The sequence below is a fragment of the Onychomys torridus genome, chromosome X, assembly GCF_903995425.1.
Source record: "Onychomys torridus chromosome X, mOncTor1.1, whole genome shotgun sequence".
In the NCBI taxonomy this organism is placed as follows: Eukaryota; Metazoa; Chordata; class Mammalia; order Rodentia; family Cricetidae; genus Onychomys; species Onychomys torridus.
In genome coordinates this window covers 63553985-63573622 of record NC_050466.1, presented here as the reverse complement: position 1 = coordinate 63573622, position 19638 = coordinate 63553985, and the positions used below count along the sequence as shown (strand labels likewise).

The following is a 19638-nucleotide window of genomic DNA, read 5'->3' as shown; positions in this document are numbered from 1 at the left end:
AATCATAAATGTATGATGTGGTAAATTTAGAAGGTGAACGGACTTCAGAAGTCAGCATAAATCAAGGAGTAGAACATCAGTAAAGCCTGCCCCAGTTCCCTTTAGGCAGACTTCTGAGAGCCATTTCCATGTCTTCAAGATAGAAAGAAGTTCCTGTTCCAATCACTAAATCTCCTTACTTTCTTTGTACCGTGGATGTTAATATCAGTGTGGTAGGAACTTCAAAGTTCACATCTCTAGTCTCGCAAGTTCATTGATAGAAATGTGAAATACATCATATTTTGACAGATGGTTGTAGAAAAAACTAATGCTATTAAAGCAAAATGGTTTTGATGTTATGGAATTCTACCAATGTGGCCACCTTCATTTGAATACTGGGATGGTTGCTGGCTCTTAAGTGAAATTTCCTTTGGTGCATGTATCTCACTAATTGTAAATATCTTAACTTTTTCTTAGTAAGAAATGGAAAAGAACTATTCTCACAAAGAAAGTGTTCCTTGACAATGTTTTGTTAAGTTCTTACACTTGTCAGAGGAAATGTCAGAGAGATAGAAATTTTATGTGCGTTCATTACAATTTTGAAAATCTGCAGATTGTGAAAAACAAGAATGAGTTGCCTAGAGTGAGATGCCACTTTTTCCACAGTTGTATTTTTCCTGGTGGCGTATGGATGGATGATGGGAAGAGAATACTCATATGCATGCATACAACTTCATGTAATGTCACTGCAAAATGAGATTAAATTCCTGGTTTATTAAGAATTCAAACTCATTGGAAGTATTAGGCAGTAGTGTGCTGGGAAATATTAACAACCAACTGCCTTGGAGTTCAGGCTGAGTTGTGGAGTTTGATTATTTCTGTGGTATATTTAATCCCAAAGACCAATTTCCAACAACCTTAGGAAACCCAAGTGAATTTTCCTATTTAAAATTATTTTCTACAATTATATGTTGGTAGTGCAGTCTTTGGCTTTTCTGAAACTGTGTTTTAGACGTTCCTTCTAAGGCTTAACTTCATGCAACTTTTAAGAGCAAGGAATGGTGGTGGAGGAAGGGACAGTTGTTTTGAAAGTTGAATCTTGGTATATCGTGAAACCCATTAGTTTTCTTACCATGCTGTTAAAACAGCTCCCAATTTTAATATTTTAACATGATATAATTTTTTGTATGCCTCATGCCATATCCAGGTTAATAGAAGACCTCATACCATCTTGGAATAGCTGGATAAAAAGAAGATAGAAGATTGCTGTAGGGGTTTGGGGGGTACCCTGTTGTTTTTTATAAGAATGAAATATGCTTGTTATTGGGGAAATTACTTTTCATTTACTTTTTGGATATAGGCTCTCACCCTGTAGCCTGGGTGGCCTGCAATTTACAATGTAGACCAGGCCAGTCTTGAATTTGTGGCAATCTTTTGCCTCCTTAGTACTGGGATTATAGGCTTGTGCCCCTCTGTTCAGCTTTCATAGAGGTTTGTATGGGCTTCTCATACCCCAATGGTAAGGACTCTTTTATATGGCCTCATCTAACTACAAGAGAGACTGAAATTTGGGTTAGCTCTGTGTCCAGGGAGAAAGCGAAATGAAGATAAATGAGTTTTGTCAGTCTTACTTCTCCAAATATTTTTATAAGCCACTCAACTGAGATGGGCTGTCTTAAGGCTATTTCAGAGTTTGCTTACTGTATTGCCAGAAGATGAAAGACTACTCAATGTGTGGTTTTATGGGGGCAGTGTATCTATCTCAAGCTATGTATTTCAAATTTATATTGTTTACTCTACACTAGATCAGATACAGAAATTTTCCTATCTCAGAATATGTTATGTGATCCAAGTTATGCAAAGTATATGGATGGCTCTAACCCTTAAACACTGTTGAAAACAAACTAGAAAAAATAACTGACTATAGGGTGAATCCAAAAATGATAATTTATTGAGAAAAATTAAGCTATTGACTTGTCTTTGATACTTGCAGAAACAAATCCATGAGTGGAATTTTACACCCTCTTCTATTAAGGGAATAAGGTAAGAACCCGAGAGAAAATGTAACTGCTATCTGTTTAAATACAAATAATGTTGGTGTTTAATGTACTTTGATGTTTCCATATCTTTGTAAGATGTAATGTCTTTATTTTTATTTTATTTTATTTTATTTGGTTTTTCGAGACAGGGTTTCTCTGTGTAGATTTGCGCCTTTCCTGGATCTTGCTCTGTAGACCAAGCTGGCCTCAAACTCACAGAGATCTGCCTGTCTCTGCCTCCCGAGTGCTGGGATTAAAGGCATGTGCCTCCACCGCCCGGCTATTTTTATTTTTAACAGAACTAACAAACTATTTTCTTTATTGTTGCCCTATATGAAGGTCATAGTGTGATGCTAGTAAGGGCCTCTTGACTGGTAATATGGTAACTTTTCTCATCCAGTAGAAGAAATGATTGGCTATCAAACTTTAAAGAGAAGTTCTGTCTCTTGACTGAACAAAGCATATCTTTTTAGAGCCAAATGTTCAAGTGCTCACTACCATCATACCCTAAGGGCTGAAGTTAGAATTTATTTGCATCTAGTACTTGAGTAGGGCCTCCTGGACAGAGCTCTGGAGGCAAGGGTACTATTAACAGGGACACAGATGATATATTGCAAGAAGTATGCAACTTGCTTTTAGATTAGGAATGGCAAGCTTTCATGGCTCACCCTGAGCCAGACTAACATACCTCAGCTGCCCTAATCAACATGCCAGGATGTCCAAAAGTGGGAATTGTTGTGAAGTAGACATGAGTTCTCTCTTTGATATGTGACATTGTAAAGTCACTTGGCCTCTGTAGGTTTCTGTTTTTTCTGTTTTAATCAAATCAGGAGCTTAGACTAATTACCTTCACACCCAGCATGATCCTGTCCTGAACACATCAGTGATTAAATGAAATAATGGTGTTCTTGGATAATATTGCCTAGAAACCACAAAATAGTGCAAAATACATTTTCAAGACTGTCTTATGTGAAACAATGTTGTACAAAAAGTTGTAGTCATGGCTTTCTGTTTTATATATCTTCAGGGAGATACCTCTAGCTGCCAATTCAGCAATACCTCGTCAAAACAGAGACAAAACACAGGTTCTGGATCAAAAGAAATGGCAAACAAGGGGCCAGATTTGTGGCTTCATTTGTCTAAAGAGCTAATTGTATGGATGGTAACCTGGCCTGATTCCTCAGTAGTGCCACCTGGCAGAATGAGGGTCATTTCACATTGAGCCAATGTGAATGAACTTTCTAACAGCAAAATCTATAAGTAGATAGAGTATGATGACTTTCATTTACTGGCTGTGTTTAAGCAAACTGAATATTGCTTGTTTGAAGCCCTGTAAGTCAGGTCCAGACATTAGGTGGAAATAGACTAGAACACATTTAAAAGTCTTTCTCAAGTTTATGTTGCATGACGATGACTACTGTGTCCTGATACTTTCCAAGTGTAAAGATTCCTTTGAAACTATAATTATTTCATAAATACCCTTACCTTTCTGTTTCTGTCACATTATAAACTCCTAGAAGACATAATATTTTCTAACCTTTTCTGTTGCCCATGTATTCTTTGCTCTGAATATAGAGGAATCTCGATACATGTTAAAGTCAATTCATAAATACATTTGCAATATAAATGTCTCTAATTTTAAACTTCATAGAGTAAGTAAAGGCAAATTGTGGGTGTATTTTCTAAAAGATTGATGAATCATTGGGCCTAGAGAGATGGCTCAGTGGTCAAGAGCACTCACTGCTCTTGTAGAGGACCTTAATTCAGGTTCCAGCACCCATGTTGGATAGATCACAACCACCAGCTCTGTAACTCCAGCTCTGAAGGATCCCACAGCCTTTTCTGGTCTCTGCAGAACCTGCACAGACAGGCAATACACATATGCACAATTTAAAAATAAAATTAAAGTAATGATTAATAAAACCAGGAACTTAGAAAATGAAAGGAAATCTAAGGTAGATTTTTAAAATTAAAATAAGCATCATAATGTGTGTGTATAGGCATTCTCTTTGTTGCTGTTTTTGTTTGTTTTTTTTTTTTTTTTTTTTTTTTGAGACGTGGTCTCTCTCTGTAGCACTGGCTGTCCTGGAACTTGCTCTATAGACCAGGATGGCCTCAAACTCAAGAATCCACCTGTCTCTGCTCCCCAGTGCTGGGATTAAAAGCGTGTGCCACCACAGCCAGCTTTGTATAAGCATTCTTATGTTTTGAAATTTTACAGCCTATCCAAATTTGATGAACGGTGCTGTTTTCTTTATGTCCATGATAATTCTGATGACTTTCAAATCTACTTTTCCACTGAAGAACAGTGTAATAGGTGAGTTATAGCTAATTTAGGTATGTGCAACAAATTTATGACAGATGATCTTAAAGGATTTTTATTATAAAATGTTTATTAACTATACTATCTTTCTTGAAATTTTAATTCATAGACAATTGTTTTTACAGCATTGAGATAGAATCCACATACATTATAACCATTCAAAGTATATAAGCTAATGATTTTAATGAAGTTCCAGGCTTTTACAACCATCACAATGTAATTTGATAATGTTTTCATTATTCCTAAAGGAAACCCAGTAGCAGTTAATATTCACTTACCATTTTCTCCTATCTTCACCCTCTATAACTTCAGTCCTATACAATACCAACCTACTTTCTATGAATTTGTCAATTTTGGACATTTGTGTTCATGTTGTGGCATAATATGTGTCCTTTCATGCCTCATAGCAACTCAGTAGCATCGAGTTTTCCATGGCATACCAGTATCAATACTTTGATGCCTTGAGGGGCTGAGTAGCAGTACTCCCTTGTATATCTAATGGTGCGTTTTATTTGTATGCTTACCAGTTGCTGGTCATGTGGAATACTTCTGTCTTTTGAGTTATTGTAAATTTTGCTTCTGTGTACATCCATTTGCAAGTCTTGTGAGTTCACAATCTTGTAGATTTTTGGCATCAAAAATTTTAAGGTAACTTTTCTCCCACTTTACATTCCCATTAGCAATATGTGAAGGTTCCAATTTCTTCACCTCCCTGTCCCTTCATTGTTTGTTCTTTTTTAGTCCTAGCTATTATGATTGATGTTCGTTTGAATTGCATTGTGTATTTGGATTGCATTTCCCTAATGACAAATGATTCTAAGCATCTTTTCATGTGTGGATTGGACACTTTTGTATCCTCTTTAAAGAAATATGTGTTCAACTCCTTTGCCCAACTGAAAACAATGTACCTTTTATTTAGAAAACTGTAGAAGGCTGTAGGAAAGTCTCAATAAAGTAGTAAGAATTTCCAAATATGCTTTACCTAGAATTCCTCAATGCTACCCTTTTGCTATAGTCATATTACCTTGTTCTATATACATATGCTTATTTTCTCTAAAAATAATGAAGAGTAAGCCATAGAAATAATGCTGCACTGCCTCTAAATATTCCAGTATATTTCCTAAAAACAAGGAATCTTCACTTACATACTTACTGTAGTTACATAATTAGGAATTAAGATGGCCATGGGATTATAATCTAGTACAAAATTTTATTTATTTTCCTCCTAATGCTTTTTATAGCAAAACAAGGTATTTTATCTTTGGTTTGCAGTCCAATCTATAATCATGTGCTTCATTTAGTTTCCATCTCTGTATTATAATCTTCTTTCATCTTGAAGATTTAATACTTTCAAAGAGCACAGGCATTAGATGTTGTGTAGTGCTTTAATCTAGGTTTTGTTTGCTGTTTCTTCATAATTATATGTGTATTATGTATTTGGAGTAGGAATAGCACAAAAAAAGATACTGTGTATTACTTAGTGCCTCATATTAGAGGATACTCAGTGTCTTCGGGTTTCTATTGCTGTGAAGAGACACCATGACCACAGCAACTCTTAGAAAGAAAAACATTTAATTGAGGCTTACAGTTTCAGAGGTTCAGTCCATTATCATTGTGGTGGAACATGACAGTGTGAAGGCAGACATGGTACTGGAGAGGTAGCTGAGAGTTCTATATCTTGCAGGCAATAGGAAATGGTCTGTCTCATTGGGCGTGGCTTGAGTACATATGATACCTCAAAGCAGGCCTCCACAGTGACACACTTCCTCCAACAAGATCACTCCTACTCCAATAAGGCTACATCTTCTAATAGTGCACTCCCTTTGGGGGTCATTTTCTTTCAAGCCATCACACTTAATTGTTTTGTGTTATTCCTGGTGATGTTAACTTGGATCAGCTAGTGAAAGTGATGTTTGTCTAATTTTAGTTGGGCTATTTCCTTTTTATTATGAGTTACTTATATATTCTCCATACATACCCAGATGCACTTTGTTAAGACTTTCTTCCATTCTTTGGTTGTCTTTCATGTCACTGATAGTATCACTTTTAACACAAACATTTTTTTTTTTTTCGAGACAGGGATTCCCTGTGTAGCTTTGCGCTTTTTCCTGGAGCTTACTTGGTAGCCCATGCTAACCTTGAACTCACAGAGATCTGCCTGGCTCTACCTCCTGAGTGCTGGGATTAAGGCATGTGCCACTACAGCCCGGCTAACACAAATATTTTTGTTAAAGAATTTTTTATTCATTTTACATACCAATCGCAGATCCCCCCGCTCTTCCCTCCTCCCACCCCTTCTACCTCTCCCCCAATCTACTCCCCCATTCCCTCTTCCAACAAGGCAAGGTATACCATGGGGAGTCCACAGAGCCTGGTATATTCAATAGAGGCAGGTCCAAGCCCTTCTATCAAGGCTGTGCAAGGTGTCCCACCATAGGTAGTGGGCTCCAAAAAGCCAGCTCATGCACCAGGAAGGGGTCCTGATCCTACTGCCAGGAGCCCCTTAGGCAAACAAAGCTACACAACTGTCTCACCTATGCAGAGGGCTTAGTCCAGTCCTGTGGAGGCTGCACAGCTATTAGTCTAAAGTTCATGAGTTCCCACTAGTTTGGTTTGGTAGCACAAATATTTTTAATTATTAGGTGTATCCTTTTTTCTTGTCATTTGCATTTTTATTTATACTTAAAAGTTTTAGGGGCTGGAGATGGCTCATCAGTTAAGAGTACTTGCAGAGAACCCACAACAAGCAACTCACAGTCACCTGTAACTCCAGATCTTGGGGATTCATTGCCCTCTTCTAGCCTCCATGATCATTGCACACACATGGTATATGTACTGATTAGCAGGCACACAAACACACATAAATCAAAACTAAATGTAAATAAAAAATTCTTTGCCTAATTTGAGTCACTGTATGATTCTTATTTTTTCTTGTATAAACTTAATAGGCTTAGCAGTCATATTTAGATGTCTGGTTCATTTAATTCCTTTGACTTATTTACTTACTGTTGGGGGAGGGGCCTCGTGAAGGTGAGAGGACAGTTTGCTACAATAGGCTTCTTCTTCCACCATATGGATCCCAGGGATTAAACTTATGTCTTCAGGGCTGGCAGCAAGTGACTCTCCCCCACTGAATATGTCACCATCCCTTTAATTAATTTTAATATACTATAAGATAGGAATATATCTGAACTTTTGTGTGAGGCATTTGATTGTCCCAATACCATTTGTTGAAAAGAATGTTCTTTTCTCCATCAAATAGTCTTGGTACTCTTAGAAAATGAGTTGGCCCTCTAAATTTATAGAGCTTGATCTGCATATGTAACCTAACTGGATATAGCCCATTCTTATTTTATGTGCATCTGTGTTTTACTTGCTTGTATGTCTGTATGAACTGGAATTCCAGTCAGTTGTGAGCTGCCATGTGGGTGCTGGGAATTGAAACCAGGACCCCTGGAGGAGCAGCCAGTGATCTTAGCCACTGAGCCATCTTGACAGCCCCTGATAATCTTTTTTCTATCCCTCCCTGTCCTCTGCTGTCCTCTGACTTTGGTAATTATCACTCTATTCTGACCTGAAATCAGTCTGTCAAAGAAACATCTGTACTCCTAAGTTTATCTCAGCACCTAATGGCCAAAAAATGGAAACAGTTTAAGTGTCCATCAGCTGATAAATGGATAAAGAAATGTGGTACCTATAAACAAAATGTAGTTAACTCTAGGCTATGGATAGAACCTACAAAAAAGCCTTCAGTTTACTAGAAAAGAAACTGTTCTTCTGTTTTACATATGTGCTGCATTTAAGATTGGTACTTTGGAGTCAGCTAACCAACTAGTTGATAGAGATACTTCATATAGAAGACTTAGGCATCACATATATTTTGAACTAGATTAGGGAATCACTAAAGTACCATGTCAAATCAAGAGTAGAATGATTGTTCTACAACTTGTAGAATTTTATTTTATGTTTAGGTACAATATAATACAATAAGGTTAAGTTAAACATAAGTGGAAAGAGTGATCCTGATAGGTGGTATTCTGTGGCATTTGCTGTTCTAGATTTTGCACTTTGGTTAAAGAGATGCTAAACAATGGAGTGGGCAGTACAGTGGAGTTGGAGGGAGAGGCTGATGCAGACACCTTAGAGGTAAGTCACAGAAAATCCAGAACTAGGAAAACATCCTTTAATATACCTTTGGTGCTTGAAGAAAAAGTCCCAATTTTCTGTGAATCCTCTATTGAATTTAAAGATACCTTTGAACCAACCAGATATCATTGTCCATAGGTCTCAGAAATTAAGTTTAAAGTGTCTTTGTAGAAGAATCTAATGATTGTGGGATCCTGTCAGAATATTTAAGAAAAATAGCCATGGGTTACATTAAAGTTTTCTTTTTCTAAGTTAATAGTACTTATGAGACTCCAGGAGAAATAGCTGACAAGTTGAAAACAGATTTCTGCCTAAATAGACTTTAGTTATATCCACTTGCACATGTTATATTAAATATATAAAAGTTGAAATCCCTTTAAGGAAAGTGACACTATCATAAACTCATTTGGACAGCACAGTTGTCTACACTGACTACATCACTTATTTGTGTTTTGATCTTGCAGTCATTCAGATTTGTCACTAATTCAAGTTCTCCCAGTAATTACAGTTTCTTGATATTTTATTATATTTTTGAAGTTATACTGAAATTATTTCCTTAAGATTTTCTTCACAAAGTATCAGAAGGGTTCATTTTAGTAATTGGGTCAGATACAAGAGTTCTTGGCTTACAATCAAAGTGTATTGCAAAAATGCAGTGAGTAGGAAAGAGAGAACTGTAAAATAAGTCTGACATTGGAGACCCTTTAGTCATCTTCATTGTGTATTCATTGTCATGAGCATCTTAGGAGGGCTATAGGAAGGAACATAGACATTATTTGTTGTATAAATTGCTTCGGGGTTAGTAGAAACAGTAGGGACATGCCAAACCCCAGAAATAGTCATTGCTTTCTCTCTGTTCTACATGAGAGTTGCTTAGACATTGTCACCTTTGTTTTAATCATTACCAAGAATAAATTTGAATGCAGCTGCATGTTGTCATTTTCAATTTACTGTGTATGTGCATGCTATGTGTGGAGGTCAAAGGATAACTCTGGAGTTGATTCTCTCCTTCCTTCTTTCTATGGGTTTGATGGGTTGAACGCCAGTCACCAGGCTTGCACAATAAATACCAATACCCACTGAGCCATCTCACTGGCCTTGTTTTTGCTTTTTAAGACAGCTTTTTCTCTGTAGTCCAGGATAACCCTGAGCTCTCATGAACTTGTCTTAGCCTCCTGAGTGCTGGAATTATAGGCATGTGCTACCACATCCAGCAGGGCCACAACAGGTTTTGATGATAGGGCAGGTGAAACAGACTAGCAATCCTAATTGTAAAATGTATTTGCAACATGTGCTAGAACTATATGACTGAAAGGGGTCATCCCAACATGTGTATATGATATTAAGATGTTAACTTTTACTGACTTTTAATTCTTTCCCGGGCTATTGAAAGAGTTTTGTTTCCTGACAAGTTGATAAGCGATCATGCAGGAAGATACTGATTTCTGGTACTTAACATGCTTAGAAAGTTTTAAATTGCAGCATTAAAATGGTGAAAAATCTCCAAAAGGTAAGCCAGGTAATTTACAGGTGAGTCTTATTTTTTTTTTTTTACTTTCCTGAAATTACATTTCATTAAGTAATTCTATAAATACATGAACAAATGAGAATAATTGTTAAATGAAAAATGTATAGCCTAAGAATCATATTTTGCTTGGCACTCAAATAATGCTTTATAGTTTTGAAAACTTATTAGATAAATTTTGGGCTTCTCTTCAATAAGTTGTGTTTTGCCTTTTTTTTGTCCTGTTGTTCTACCTTGTTTAGTATGAGTATGACCATGATTCAAATGGGGAGAGAGTTGTCTTGGGGAAAGGCTCCTATGGGATTGTGTATGCCGGCCGAGATCTCAGTAATCAAGTACGAATAGCCATCAAGGAAATCCCAGAGAGAGATATCAGGCAAGTTGGGACCACCTTTAGTATTCTATGATTTCTATCTCAACAAGCCTACCACTGATGGTGTAAGGATTTAATCTGTGTCAACAGAATGGTGTGGCTACCTTATGTTGTCAGAACTTATAATGCTCTTATTATAAGGGTGATCTGCTTTTATTCTCTTATATAAGAAATACATTGAGAAAAATCAAACTACTTAGAAGTTTATGGATTAAAGAATGTCATATTTCAAAAGAGAACTATTTCTACCCACAACTATGTCTGAAATTTTACATTTTATGCAGCTATTTGAAAATATTTTAAAATGTGACTGAGAAACTTTTTTTTTTCTCTTTGTTTTTCAGTGCTGGGGATAGAACCCAGGTCCTCGAGCATGCTAGGCAAGCACTCTACCACTGAGCTACATCTCCAGCCTTGACTGAGTGCTTTTAAATTTACACTGTAACAATTGAAAATGGCTATGATTTGTCTGGAAATGTCATTACAGAACTTAAATGCAGTTAAAAATCAGAGTTTCACAGTAGAAATTTTGTTAATAACTGTGGTCTTCAACCTTACGCATAGATTTGGGGTTGTTTTCCTACCATCAGTACTACAACTTAGCAATTTTATTATTACATTTTTTTAAATTTTTCATACAGTAGATTTTAATCATATTCTTTCCCCTCTCCCAACTCCTCCCAGTTCCTCCCTGCTTCCCTACCCACCCAACTCCATGTTCTTAGTTCATTTTATTTTAAATTTAAACCTCATCTAAATCTAAGCATGTTGAGTGATTCTTTAGAGAAGTTACACATGTAATCATGACCCCAACAGAAATAATCATGGGCCACAGACACATCCATCATAATTGGCAGTGTTGCCTCTAGCTCTGGGTGCTAATAGATATGTGCATCATCTCTCCATCTAGGTGATCACTGTCTGTGTTCCACTGAATTTCTAGCAACTGTATGACCATCCATTCATTCACTAATTTGTTTGTTTTCAGTGCCATAGTATAGTATAGTATATGAATTATAATGAAGTCCTGAAACAAACTAATCTGATCTCTTCAGATTACCAATATGGAAACCAAGCTTGAAGGAGATTAAAGGACTCCCAAAAGGGAATAACAGAAACAAGATGAGCATTCCAGTCTCTTGGGTCCCTCATCCAATATTCTCCCTTATTCATGTGATAGATAAGCTGTTGGAGTCGTGTAGATTTGGGGATATTACTAGCATGTATCTCCATTGGTAGTGATGTTCCAACTTTTCCTTGCCCATAGAAGTTCCTGGGATATTTGAGCTGGAAAGGGCCTAAGAGACCCATTTTGTTCAACTTGTAAAGTTTTTAGGCTGAATTTAGGGTGACTAGACATGTTTTCCATTCATGAATCTGGGTTGGTGATAGGGAGTAAAAGGTGACCAGGGTTCTGATCCTAGCGTGATTTGGTGGAGAATGCAGACACTGTGTCCATGAGTTAAAAAGAGAAGTGCTGTAACAGAAGGGTACACAACGTGTTTTTAGAAAAGAGAGAGGGGCTGACTTTTCCTGCATGAGCTGTGGCAAGGTTGAGAGTACAAATCATCTTCAAGCCGGTTTTATTGAGGAATAAGTAACACATATATTTGGAGAAAATGGGGCCTATGAAGGAAAAACAAAGCTGTTAAGAAGCATACACTGAGAAAGCAGTTTCTGCAAAGCTTGAATGTAAGGTATGGGCTAGTGAAGGACTCATGAGGCAAAAATGTTAAAGGTATCATCTGACCTGATTTGGAAAGTCCTTGTGTACCACCTTAGACAATATGGTCTTTATGTGGAGTCTATAAAGAAACGTGGTAGAGTTTCATAAAGAGCTTGAAAGTCCAGAGACTGGAGCTGGGCAACTCATTAATTCTGGGTTGAGTTTGTAGAGTAAGTCAGTTTAGGACAGAATTTTCCAGACCACCAACTTCCATAGGAGGAAGAAGGGACTTGTTGGAAGAGGTGAAATTTTGTTGGAGAATCTGTGCCCAAGCAATAGTGATGGTAGAAATAATAGCCATTAGTTGAGTGTTTAACATATAACAGGCCCTCTTTCAATGTCTGAGAGACTTGAGGTACTTTGGTCCCCTGGAATCCCTACATGGCTGTGTTGTTACAGATGGAATATTTCTTATCTGAAATTCCTATAACAAGAAGGAAGAAGTGTTTCAGATAAGTTTTTTTTCTCCAGATTTTGGAGTGTTTGGGTATATATAATGTATGTATAGAGTATGGGACCCAAATCTAAACACAAAATTCCTTTGTGTTCCTTATACATGTAGCCTGAAGGTAATTTTAGATAATACTTCATTGTGTCTGTATTTTGACAATGTCGAGTGTGGCATTTTCCAGTGGTGTCATGTTGATACTTGAAATGATTTGGATCATATAGCTTTTTTGGATTAGGGATACTCAGCCTGTATCCTATGTTTTACAGGTAGGGAGTTGAATATTCTCATGGAAACTGAGGAAGAGGTCCCAGAAGGGATGGTTAGCAGCAGGGTGGATACTGTTAAAGAACTACTAGGGCCTAGAGCCCTGGGATTTGGCAGGTGATACAGACTTTTTTTTTCTGCAATAGGTACTCTCAGCCTCTGCATGAAGAAATAGCCCTGCACAAATATCTCAAGCATCGCAACATTGTCCAGTACCTGGGCTCTATTTCGGAGAATGGCTACATTAAGATATTTATGGAACAGGTGCCTGGAGGTAAGTAGTTACTCTTTTTTTATTTCGCATTCTGGAATTTGCTTATGAGAATACAATCTGGATATCATTGATTGTTTCACCACTTAACAAATGACAGACCTTTTGGAGATTGGAAAACAGCAAAGGTCACATAAACAGTTTATTTCAGACTTGTTTATTCAGCCTAAAATACTCACTATCTACTGAGTGCTATATATTGGAACAAAATCTCTGGCCTTGAGCTCTGTTCTTCTCAGTCTAGGAGTCTAGAGGTGATTTGGAAAATGATGTAAAAGGGACACTGGGACATTTTTTTTAATAATTTTATACATGCATTTAATGCATTATCTTATTTATACTACATTATCCTCTGTTGTCTCTTTTCCATTCCTGCTGACACTTTCTTCTTCCCAACTAGTCTCTTTCATTCCTTTTTTGTGACCCACTGAATTTAATTAGGGTTGCCCATATGAGCATGTTTAGGGTTTGTTTTCAACTGGAGCATGGGTAACATATCAGTGTCTAGACCGCTAAAGAACATAACTTCCACAACTATTAACTGCTAATAGCCTTACTAGCCTTCCCTATCCATGATAGAATATTGAATGGCCTAGTCTTATGCAGCTCATATGCGAAGTAACTTAAGTTGCTGTGTGTTTATAATTGTAATGGACATGTCATATCCAAATGACATTGTTTCTTAGCATTCCTCCTCATTTTCTAGCTCTTTGATTCTTTCCATTTCCTCTTCTGTAATGTTCTCTGATTCTTGGAGAAGAGTAATAGATTTATGACTCAGTACTCAACAATCATTTATTCTCAGTACTTTGGTCAGTTATGAGCCTGCATTAACCACTGCCTACTACCAAGACTTCTCTGACCAAGGTTTGAGAGTAGCACTAGTCTTTGAATCACACACACACACACACACACACACACACACACACACACACGGCGATTTGACATGTCTTATTAACTAAGTAACAGTAATAGATTCTCCTCTAGGGCCTATGATCTACCCATAGGCTTTGGGTCAGATTTACAGTACCAGGCATTTATTCCCTCTTAGGGAATAGAACTAAAATACAACAGAAAATGATTGGTTGCCCACCCCCCTGTAACCATTATGCCACTATTGCTAGCCTGGTCAGTATTGGAGTATGTAGGGTTTAACCACTGTGTATACCATTGATGATCTTTTATCTCTACCAGCCTGCATAACACTTCATAGACCTATGAAAAGTAGCCAGCAGAGAGGTACTTCCATGGTCAGTTCCAGCTTGATTTCTCTATGTCTTATAAACAAAGTATGTTGTGTCTTCAGCAGTAGTCTTAGTAACTAGTTCTGGTGGGCAACCAAGACCAATGGCAATAGCCTATTTTGTCTTGAAAACCTCTTGGGCCTTACTGGTAAGCAAGCAATAGGGAGATATTCCATGCTTTGCACTGGAATTTTCATTTAAAAACCTATGGCTTGGGCTGGAGAGATGCTTAGTGTTTAAGAGTACTTGCTGCTCCCAGCACCCACGTAGTGGCTCACAACTGTCTATAACTTCAGTTTCAAGGGATCTGAAACCCTCTTCTGGCAACTGTAAGCTCATGCATGCACATAAACATAAAAAAATTAATTTGGAAAGATTTGTGGATTCCGGGAGCAGCAATACCCACCCATGCAGGATACCTCCCTTCAGATGTTTTTATATTTTTAATTAGTTTGCAAAATAATGGGTTTCTTGTATGGCTTTTTTTAATGCATCCTTAGTTTTGATAAACCTTCCTACCATCTCTACCTTTCCTCCATCTCCCTATGCCCACCCCCTTTAATACCCAGTATCCTAATACACACTTTCATATCACATTGGGCATAGTTACTTTTAAAGAGAGATTACAAAATAGCAAATGGATAAAACCAAATACTAGTGCTTTATGTATGAAATCCCTATATGTAGGCAATAGAGTATTAGAAGTAATTTTTGGATCTATAACTGGTAGTTTGAATGGTTCTATCCATTAAGATTCGGTTTTCTGCTTAAGTAAATAAACTGTAAAAGTTGGAGTAATAATATATATATACTACAATACTTGAAGTAAACATCATTGGGATATTAAATAGCCCTATCTCAGCTAATCATGGGGTAGATTAAATGAGATGATACATGTAACAGCTTCTGGAAAAGATATCTGGCAATGAGCAAGATCTGGGTAAATGAGTGTGCATTGAAATAATAAAAAAAATCTCATAACATTTTAACTGAAAAGCAATCATCAGTATTTGAATACTAGTGTAAGGTTAAAAATATCACTTTAGTTTACTTCCCTGACCCCTTACAAAGGAATCTTTATCATCCTGTTGGTTTTTGTTTTATTTATTTATTTATTTTTTGGTTTGGTTCCTTTTGTTTGTTTGGTTCGGTTTGGTTTTGCTATGTCGCTTTCTAGGAAGCCTTTCTGCTCTCTTGCGATCCAAATGGGGACCAATGAAGGAACCCACTATCAAGTTTTATACCAAACAGATCCTGGAAGGCCTGAAGTATCTCCATGAAAACCAGATAGTTCACAGGGACATAAAGGTATGGGCTTCTCTAAGCCATCAAAATGGCGTTTTTTTCTAAGCCTTCACTATAGTATGGTGGAATAGTCTACTCACAGAGGGAGACAGCTTAGCAGGATAGCCCCCACCCTATCCTATGTCAGACCCAGTCTTTGTAGAGAGCATTAATCAAGATCCCACACTATAGGGTGCTGATTTGCTTAAATCTGCCTTTATACACTCAACGCTGTTCTTTTTCCAAAGGGTGATAATGTTCTGGTGAACACCTATAGTGGAGTGGTAAAAATCTCTGATTTTGGAACATCTAAACGCCTTGCAAGAATTAACCCATGCACCGAGACCTTTGCGGGTAAGCAGAGCAGAGCAGAGCTGGCTGTGTGGTACCATTTTGGATCTAAGCTTTCTTTTGAATCTGTGGTCATCTGCAAACTACCTCTTGGTCACCTTTTCAACACAGAGTGTCATTTTGATTTTTCTAAATTTACTTAAGATTTTTCCATAGAAAAATATAGTTTTATCATACAATTCCCTTTCCCCAATTCCTCCAAGATCCATCCTTCCTACCCACCCAACTCATGCACTTGCTTATTCTCTCTCTCTCTCTCTCTCTCCTTCCCTCCCTCCCTCTCTCTCTCTCCCTCTCTCTCCCCTCTGTGTGTGTTACAAAATGAAAATCAAAACAATCTTGAAAAAACAGTAAGATTAAAAAAATACTAAAACAAGCCGGGTGGTGGTGGCACATGCCTGTAATCCCAGCACTCGGGAGGCAGAGGCAGGTGGATCTCTGTGAGTTTGAGGCCAGCCTGGGCTACAGAGCTAGTCCAGGACAGGCTCCAAAGATACAGATAAACCCTGTATCGAAAAACAAAAACAAACAAACAAAATAACTAAAACAAAACACAAAGTGTGTAAAAAACATGGAGTCTGTTTCATGTTGGCCAGTTACTCCTGGGCATGGGCCCTGCCTGCCCTAGACTGTGATTGATATACCAAATGACAATCTAAGAGTTTCCCTTTCCCAACAGGTATCAATTACAAATATCTTCTTGGTTAGGGGTGGGACTTTGTGTCTACTTCTCAGTGTTGAGACTTTTGTTTGTCTAGAACCTATGCAGGTCTTAGGTATATTGTCATAGTCTCTGTGAGTTCATATATGTATTAATCCTGTTGTGTTTGGAAGATATTCTTGGAGTCACCTACCACTTCTGGCTCTTATAATCTTTCTGCCTCCTCTTCTGCATATATCCCTGAACCTTGAAGGGAGGGATTTGATAAAGTCATCCCATTTAGGGCTGAGTGCTCCAAAGTCTCTCACTTTCTGCACATTGTCCATTTGTGGGTCTTTGTGTTAATTCCTACCTATTACAAGAGTAATCTTCTCTGATGAGGGTTGATTGAAACACTGACCTACAGACATAGCAATATGTCATTGGGAGTCTATAGAGAATCCAGTAAGATAGATAGATAGATAGATAGATAGATAGATAGATAGATAGATAAAGTGTCTACTGCTTACCAGGAGAAGGAAAAAAAGCTAAAAGCTAAAGAAAGTCCAACCACATGCTCTGGCCTGAGCCATACTGGGCCTGAGCCAGGGGCTCTGTATCCTCACAAGCATTCCAGCCACTTGCAGCTACAGCCGAGTGCAGCTCTGGCCACGTGCTCTGACTGAGCTGGGGCCCACTAGGCCATAGCCAAGTGGCTTTCTTATGAATTCCTGCCCCATGTTGGGTGCCAAATGTAGACGAATTTCTAAGTGGTCTCATTAAATAAAGAACATGAAGCCAAATATAGGAGTGAAAGCCTTAGAAATCATGGAAATAGTGAGAGCTACCAACCACCTTACCTCACCAGCACTGTAGCTCCCCAAAAGTGAGTTACTTCCTGTCTGCCTGCACCTTTATTGCCTTGCTATTATGCCTTCTCATTGGCTCTTAGTCCAGCTACCTCACTTCCTTGTCACTGTCCATCTATATAAACCTCCAGGTCTCTATAGTTGGTACTGGATTAAAGGCATGTGTCACCATGCTTGGCTCTGTTCCAGTGTGACCTTGAACACACATAGACCCTGCCTGCCAAGTGATCAGATTAAGGGTGTATGCTACCACTGCCTGACTTTTGTGTTAATGGCTTGCTATTTCCTCTGATCTCCAAGCAAAATTTATTAACATACAAATAAAATATCACCACATTTCAGCACAAATAAAATATCACCACATTAGTCATTTTATTACTGTGTTCCTTTAGCAAAATAATAGTAGGTTTTCACCTAGGCCCATGACCCATCTATTTTCTTATGTTCTTGACAGTGTCAAGTATGGGTTCCATTTCATGGAATGAGTCTTAAATCCAATTGAAAAAGATATTGGTTACTCCCATAACATTTTTGCCACTATTATACCAGTTTATCTTGCAGGGCAGGTCACTGTCATAGATGACAGGATTTATAGCTGGGTAATAATGATGTTTGCTTTTCTCCTCTGCTACTGGGCCAAGTACTTTCCAGCATCAAGAATGCCAATCAGTAGGGGTAAAACTTCTAGTTGCATGGCTAGAGAGATAGCTCAGTGGTGAAGAGCACTAGCTGCTCTTCCAGAGGACCCAGGTTCAATTCTCAGCACCACGTGGCAGCTCACAACTGTCTGTAATTCCAGTTACAGGTGATCCAACACCTTCACACAGCCACACCAATGTACATTAAATAAATTAATTTAAAAAAACTTCTAGTTGGCACCAAATTGATATCTCCATGTTTGATGCTATAAGTTGTGTCTTCAGCAATAGGGCATTCTGTCAGGTTATAGAGAGTAACCAATAATCTTGATGATACCAGTGGTGTTTGAGGGTTCTATGGGACCCCTTTGGCCAATGCCTCAACAAGATGTAACCCATTCCTAGCAGTAGAGGATTTACTTGGTACCATAAAATGTCCAGTTGGTGAATTACCTCGCCCACTATATATTGACTTTCTTAACTTCCTTTCCTATATGAATATATTTTAGAAAGCTTCTACAATAGCAAGTTTCCATGGCTTTTCAAATTGCTTTTAGTATTAATTGTCCATCTCCATATTCCCTCCCTTACTCTCTTCCCATTCACCCTTTCATTTAATCTTCCTTTTTTAGTTTCCCTTTATCTCTTTATAACACTATACTCTATTTTCCCTTCTTTGTAAGATCCTTTCTTCCCTCCTGGTCCCTTACTCAGGGACCTAACCTCTGTGGTTTTTCAGATTGAAACATATCTAAAACTTAAACTTAAAGCCTAACATCCAGATATAAGAGAAAACACACCTTACTTGGGATGATTGCTTCAAGATCCATGCATTTTTATTCTTAATGCAGATGAAGTATTGTCTTTGACTTTAAAATGCTTTAACTCTGTTATAGTGATATACTTGGGAAAGCTATCTATATACTAACATTGTCCTACTTTCTTCTTGGCCTTTCACAAGTTGGGTAGACAGAGAACTCTGCTGAGATTTCCTAAGGGTTCTCAGTCAGTAAAATAGAAGTATGTCTTCAGAGTTGGTAGCATACTAACATAATTTTGTGTAACTTATTAGGACATTTTATTGGCCTATCATAAAAATAGCTCTTTACTATAGTGAATTCTAACACTTTGAATTTTTGATATGATTATGATTCCAAGGTAGGCTAATTTTCCTGAGGAAACAGAGTATTTTATGTGAATTTGAAGAACTGCATTTTCTTGTCTACCTGTTGGTGATAAAACACTCTGAATGTTGACAGGGACTGAATTCAAAGGTGATATAAATTACCAGCTGGTTTTCCATTTACCAGACCAGTAGGTATAAGGCCTCTCACAAGCTACCTGTGGCTTTTTTGAATTCCTGCTTAAAAGCAACTATAGCTAAAATGTTGATCCTTGGAAAGAAGTGTTCATTTTTAATAAGGTTGTGTTCTCCTAAGGAGGAACATGACAATCACAAAGAGCATGCCTGATAGAACTATGAAGCAGCTCTCATAACCTTATAGTTCTGGAATA

At 37.7% G+C, this 19638-nt stretch overlaps 1 protein-coding gene across 1 annotated transcript in view; it reads left to right on the top strand.

Moving 5' to 3' along the window:
* Nucleotides 1-19638, top strand: part of Map3k15 (mitogen-activated protein kinase kinase kinase 15) — a 132599-nt gene that overhangs the window by 94268 nt on the left and 18693 nt on the right. Inside the window, exons 12-18 of the mRNA XM_036175586.1 lie at nt 1973-2022; nt 4240-4335; nt 8400-8487; nt 10255-10388; nt 12973-13100; nt 15519-15649; nt 15874-15979. Coding sequence (XP_036031479.1) covers nt 1973-2022; nt 4240-4335; nt 8400-8487; nt 10255-10388; nt 12973-13100; nt 15519-15649; nt 15874-15979 — 733 coding nt within the window. The remainder of the gene's footprint in view (nt 1-1972; nt 2023-4239; nt 4336-8399; nt 8488-10254; nt 10389-12972; nt 13101-15518; nt 15650-15873; nt 15980-19638) is intronic.